The sequence below is a fragment of the Barbus barbus genome (genome assembly GCF_936440315.1).
Source record: "Barbus barbus genome assembly, chromosome: 29".
In the NCBI taxonomy this organism is placed as follows: Eukaryota; Metazoa; Chordata; class Actinopteri; order Cypriniformes; family Cyprinidae; genus Barbus; species Barbus barbus.
In genome coordinates this window covers 23,312,403-23,318,402 of record NC_136757.1, presented here as the reverse complement: position 1 = coordinate 23,318,402, position 6,000 = coordinate 23,312,403, and the positions used below count along the sequence as shown (strand labels likewise).

The 6,000-nt window shown below is 39.0% G+C and overlaps 1 protein-coding gene across 1 annotated transcript in view; it reads left to right on the top strand.

Moving 5' to 3' along the window:
• The first annotated feature begins 660 nt into the window (after nucleotides 1–660).
• Nucleotides 661–6,000, top strand: part of LOC306848913 (double C2-like domain-containing protein beta) — a 34,572-nt gene continuing 29,232 nt past the window's right edge. Inside the window, exons 1-4 of the mRNA XM_079383707.1 lie at nucleotides 661–779; nucleotides 2,774–3,197; nucleotides 3,881–3,960; nucleotides 5,199–5,273. Of these exons, the coding sequence (XP_079239833.1) occupies nucleotides 2,792–3,197; nucleotides 3,881–3,960; nucleotides 5,199–5,273 (561 nt within the window). The 5' untranslated portion in view covers nucleotides 661–779; nucleotides 2,774–2,791. The remainder of the gene's footprint in view (nucleotides 780–2,773; nucleotides 3,198–3,880; nucleotides 3,961–5,198; nucleotides 5,274–6,000) is intronic.

Here is a 6,000-nt window from a genome sequence, read left to right as displayed (position 1 = left end):
TGTCAATTCACAGAAAAGGTTTGATTAAAAAAATGACTCGTTGACGAATCGAACGCCACAGGAGAGCTAGTGCAGGATTTTCGGCGAATAACTTACACAAAGCTATCATAAGGCTTCTGAAGACTTGGAATATAGTGCTTGAGAGTCGTATGAACTGCTGTTATTATGGTAGCCTATGTGACAATATTTTAATTTGGGACCTTACAGCGCCAGTCCTCGTTCAATGTCATTATACCGTTTGTGTTTAACAAAAAGACAGAAAATCATGCAGATTTAGAACATTCGGGTGAGTAAATTAATCTTATGTAGCCATAAATGAACTATTCCTTTAAATAATATGTCTATACTGAAAATTATTCTAAAAAAAAAATATTCACTGGGGTCAAATTCTGTGGCAACTATAGCCCCCATGTTCTGTACATAGGCTACTGTAACTTCTCTGCAGTTCTTTCTTCCTCTTATCTTTTTACGAGCTCACTATGACTATTCAGTTTCTCATTTGTCCTCCGTTTCTCCCTCTTTTCAGCGTTCTCTCCCTCATTGCTAAATCTCAGCAGTATATGGTGAGTGACAAATCAGTGCGCGCGGTGCGCAGAGAATATAAAGAAAACGTCACAACCGAGTCAGAGAGAGAGAGAGAGAGAGTAGTGAGAGAGGGGGGCAGAGAACGAGGGAGGATATATTGATACAAAACGACGGTGGTTTCTCTTCAGTGTGTGTGAGAGAGACCATGAGTGAAGACAAGATGGAGTGCTGGAACAGATGAAAACTGTCATTGGGTGAGTGTTTCTGTATGATTGCCTTTGTATTTTTGCCCACTTGATAATGCATGTTTGTGTTCCAGCTTGACCACCTGTTAGTGTGTGTGCGAGTGTGTCTGTGTCCACATGCATGCATGTTGCCTGCAGGTATATTTCCTCGTGAGTGAACACATTTCTGCGTATGTTTATAAGTCAGGTTGAATGATTGTGTAGCCTACTAGTAGCTGTGTTTATTTGCACTTCTGCTTAACTCTGCTTGTGATGTGTCTCTGTTTGTGCTGGCCAACATGTGTATGTTATTCAGCCTGACAGCCTTTGTGTGCATGTCAAGTCAATATTATTTGTATAGTGCTTTTAACAATGCAAATTGTGTCAAAGCAGCTTTGATAAAGCTTGGTGGCTTTATATCAGCTTTGCAGTATTTAGACGGGGAAATAGTTTGTCGAAATAGTGTCATTCTCCTCTGGCCAGACAAAATCAGCAGTTTAAATCTAGGCTAAAGCAGAATCAGATTGTGCAAAGGACTCATCTGGTTCTTGTGGTCTTGTCCCGATGGCCGTCTTGGAGACAGGGTCTTGTATCTTGCATGTGACAGTGCTTTTGCATCATAGTAGCCTCACTGTGTGTATGAACGTGTTGAAAATACGGTCTTGCCACACATTTGCAAATATTATTGTTGACTGTGATGTTTTCTTTTTTTTTTTTGTCAGATAATCCAAGAGGCAAAGTAAAATCGTGCAGCTTATGTTGTGTGTTTGATATTTTAGATTTACAAATACATTTATTAGTGTGGCATTTCCAGCAATCACACAAAACAAAAAGGACAAAAAACCTTGTTTTGAGTGGTAACGGTGCCATTTTATCTCGCTTATTCTGTTTTTGGCTCATTAGATGGTCTAGTTCACGAGACAAGAATCTTATGAACTAAAGGGAAAGATGTGAAAAAAAGGTTGAAAGAGAATGTGTGAGATAGAGATAGAACGCACAGAAGAGGACGCATATGAAACAGACACTATATCTCTGTCCATAGGGAGGTAGTGTAATCAAAACAGCCGCATTACTGGTAATGAAAGATATTATCAGCAGAGGGTCTGTCACACATCTTTATCTGTCTGGATCAGGGGCCGTGGGGCATTCTTCTGTTTCACTTGTTACATCAAACGTTTTGTTTTAGTTTAATGAAATTGGCTCCACAACATTTTTCCACACCTGCGCTATGTTTTTGCGGAACATAAAAGAAGATATTTAGCTGACTGTCCAAGCTGCTTTTTCCACAGTAAAAGTAGATGAAAATTATCTATTATGGAGTCATTTAAATGTTTTTTTTTTTTTTCTCCGAAGGAAAGGGGGATTTGACCATTTTTGGATCATCTGATTTTTTTTTTTTTTTTACATTTAAGGGGGGAAGGGGTGAAATGAACTGTAGGCTATTTGGGTCATTTATTTATTTTAACTTAATTTATTTAAAGGAAGAGGGAAATTAACAATTTTTCAATCATTTTACATTTTTAACCATGTTTGTTTGTATGTATGTATGTTTGGCTAATTTTTCTTAATCCAAATTTCTTTATGCTTTAAGCATAAAACCTGAATGGAATTATTTTGAAAACAAGAAAAATTATTTAATGTGTTAAGAAATATAAAAAAAAAAAAATTAAATTTTTTTTTTGAAAATGCCAAATAATCTAAATTCAAGAAAACTGACTTGAAAACACATCCATTATGTTACACAATTTAAGGATCTTGTTTTAAGGATGTTTTTATAGGAAAACTAGACTAGAAAAAAATATAGTAAGTTTAATTAATATAAATAAATTAATTAATATTAATATTTTTTTTTATTGCAGTTTATGAGATGGGAAGGATGTACAGGATGTACAATGTTATCTTATTTTTATTTCAATACAGCATATATAGTATTTATATTTTATTTGTATAAAGCTGTTTTTTCTTTAAGTAAAAAAATATGTTAAAGTTGTGTTTTAAAAAGTTCTTTCTCTCTCTCGCCACAGTTCTTTCCAGTGGTCCCGATGAGCGTTTCCAAACCACCTCCACCCCATTCCCATTTACCCCCCAGCAACCCATCCTCCCATCTCTCCCTGCCTCCATCCTCCTCTTCCTCCACCTCTCCCTCCACCCCTCCCTCTGCCACGGGTCCCCCCAGCCCCGCTGTGCCCCCTCCTCCCTCCCCAGTCAAGATCTCCATGCAGGAGCACTTTGCCATCAATGTGTGCCCCGGCCCCATCCTCCCCATCCCACAGATCTCCGACTTCTTCCCTCGTTTCCACGACTTCCCCATCACCCCCCCTCCACCCCGGGAAAAACAAATTCTAAAGGACAAAGACAAGGACGGAGACGGGAACGGAGAGAAAGACCGCAAGAGGGACAGAGAACAAGAGGAGAACGGAGAGTTTGCCGACTCGGATGACGATGATAGTGAGTTTGTCTCGTGGCTAGTGACTGTTTTACGTTTGGTTCCCTTTGGGTGGGTTTACACATGTGTTTATGCTCTAAGTAATCATTTTGCAGACGCATTTTTCACAAATCTACTGACATCCTTCTGGAACGGCCTGGGGTTAAGTGCTTTATTCAAGGACACAATGGTAATAGGACTTGAAGGAGTCCTTGTGGGCTTCGAACCTATAACCTTTGTCATTGCCAGCCCAAATCTTTAACCACATCAGCCCAATCTCACATACTTTAAAACCATGCTTCTCTATTACATAACTCCTCACATACATGAATCCGAGGATATTTCCTGTTCTGGATTCCCTTAGTTTGATTGACTGATTTTATTCACCAGTAAGCAGCCAATGAGGCATGAACACTTCCCATCGGCCTGGACCTGAGTCTCATACTGTTCGGTATTGATTGCTTTGTGTGGTATTTGCTGGATGGGTGTGAGTGCGTGTGATAACTGAGGTACGCGATCGGAGTGTTAAATACTTCATTAGTCTCTGTAATGGTGCATAAATACTACAAGCCCTTTGTATGTGCACAGCCCTGATTAGGTCATTACAGGCAAGACTGATTCCCAGCAAGGTCGTTTGGGTTGTTATCGGTTGCTATTTTTACTAATGTGCGTGGAACACATTAAGTTATTCCTTTGTTTCTTTTAGCCTACCTGGGAACTCTGGAGTTCAGTCTGCTATTTGACCAAGAAAATAACTGCTTGCACTGCACAATCCACAAGGCCAAGGTAAGTTTATATTCACACAAACACTACTGGGTGTTTCTACAACTATAGGCATTTTCGTGCTTGTGCAGTTGTAGAAGTAAACTCCTTTAAAGCATGCTTTCCACACTATCACTTAACTTACAATTTCTGACAGTTAACATTTTTGGTTTGACATTTTTTTCCCCTAAACTAATGAACATTTCCACCACATCTGAAATAATGTATTGTGTTTAAAAATAATCGTTGGTGGAAAAGTTACAACATTTTTTAAATAAAACAACAGACTGCAGTCTTGCTAAGAGTAGTTTAGTAGGTAGCATTTTATACATCCCAAATGAAAGGAAGTTATATTTGTACACTTTTTGCATCATTTGACAAAACTACAGCTTGATTGGAAATTACACAATTTTTATAAAAAATTTCTACACTATGTAAAAAAGTTTTGAAAAATGAGGCAAAAGTGTATTGTTGTTAAAATGAATTTGAAACTGAATTAGAGTCATAATTTAATGAGGGAAAAATATATGTATATGTTATAAAATGTAATAACGAATGGGTTTTTTTTCCATGGGTTTTCATATTCTAATATTAAAAGTCTAGGTCTGGGACAAAAGTAGAATAATAAAATTTACACATAAAATAAAAAAAAATTTAAGTTTCCAAGACCGTGTAAATTCCAAGACCTTCATATTACAAAAATAAACGTTTAAGTCAAGCACTGGAATATAAAAGTGTCTGAAGTAGAAGAAATACACTTTTACAAAATCTATTAGCCTTGACAGAGTACTTCTTAAATTTGAAATATATTCACAAATTGAACAAATCCTTTTCAATATGTTATAAATATATGAGTCTTGTCCAATATTGATGACTCATCCTGCACTCATTTACAAAATATTGTTCAATAAAATGCCCTCTATAAATTTCTCTACCCATAAGCCGACTAAAGCTGACTAGCAAAAGCAAGTCGCATCATATATTTAAACACATCATTTACTAAACATAAAATTTACTTGCATGTAATTTGCTAAATAAAAATAGAGTTCAACATTTTATTTCATGGTTTATCTTGAGCAAGCAATAAACAAACTTAAAAAAAAACTTTTGCATAATTAAACAGTCCAATTAAACAACCATGAGCCCTAAAGTGTGCATACCACTGTAAGGATATGATCTATCAACCTCTCACCCCAGACACGCTTGTGCATCTTATGTGACATGAAGTCTTTGTGCTTTTTTGTGTTTGTTTGTGCCCATAGGGACTAAAGGCCATGGACTCCAATGGACTGGCGGATCCATATGTGAAACTCCACCTCCTGCCTGGAGCAAGCAAGGTCACTGCAACCTTCTCACACGCACACAGCATGTTCAACTCTCTCTGCACCATCAGCACAAGTTGCGATTCCCCGACACGCATGCACACACATGTCAACACATGCGTTGCACAAAACACACAGGCGTGATGTGAGCATGCATCACTGGCAGGGCCGCCCGTGAGTGCTGAAGCTGTTCGTGTGGAGAACATGCGGTGGAAACGGGTGGATTGAGAGAGCGCTTCAGCACTGAAATATTCTCTCTTTCATTTTCACCACATGTAACGAATGCACGGCGCTCTAATCTGTTCAAAGCAGGACAGGCTGAGACAGGAGCGTCCTGTCTTCTCTCCAGTGGTTTTTACTCTTCTCCGCTCTCCCGCACTCTCATCCCAATTTCTGCCGCTATCTCTCTGTCTATCGCCACATGACCCACTTTGACCTTGGAATACCAACACAGCGTTGAGTGCAGGATGGGAGGGAGGGATGGAAAAAAGAGAGAGACAGATGAGGGGGAACAGCAGCAGGTGGTTGTCATGGAAACAGCACTGATTGTTACACGACTCACGTCAACGGAGGAGCGTATATGTACGAGAGGGAAAGAGAAAGCGAGAAGCGTCACGTCTTGCGTACGCTCCCACGCGCCAACCTGGTAAATATCGACCACCAGGGTTATACAGACACCTCTGGGCTTTTAAAAGGTATGCGAGCCGGAGGTGATGGACGTGTATGCGTACGCCCACCTTCA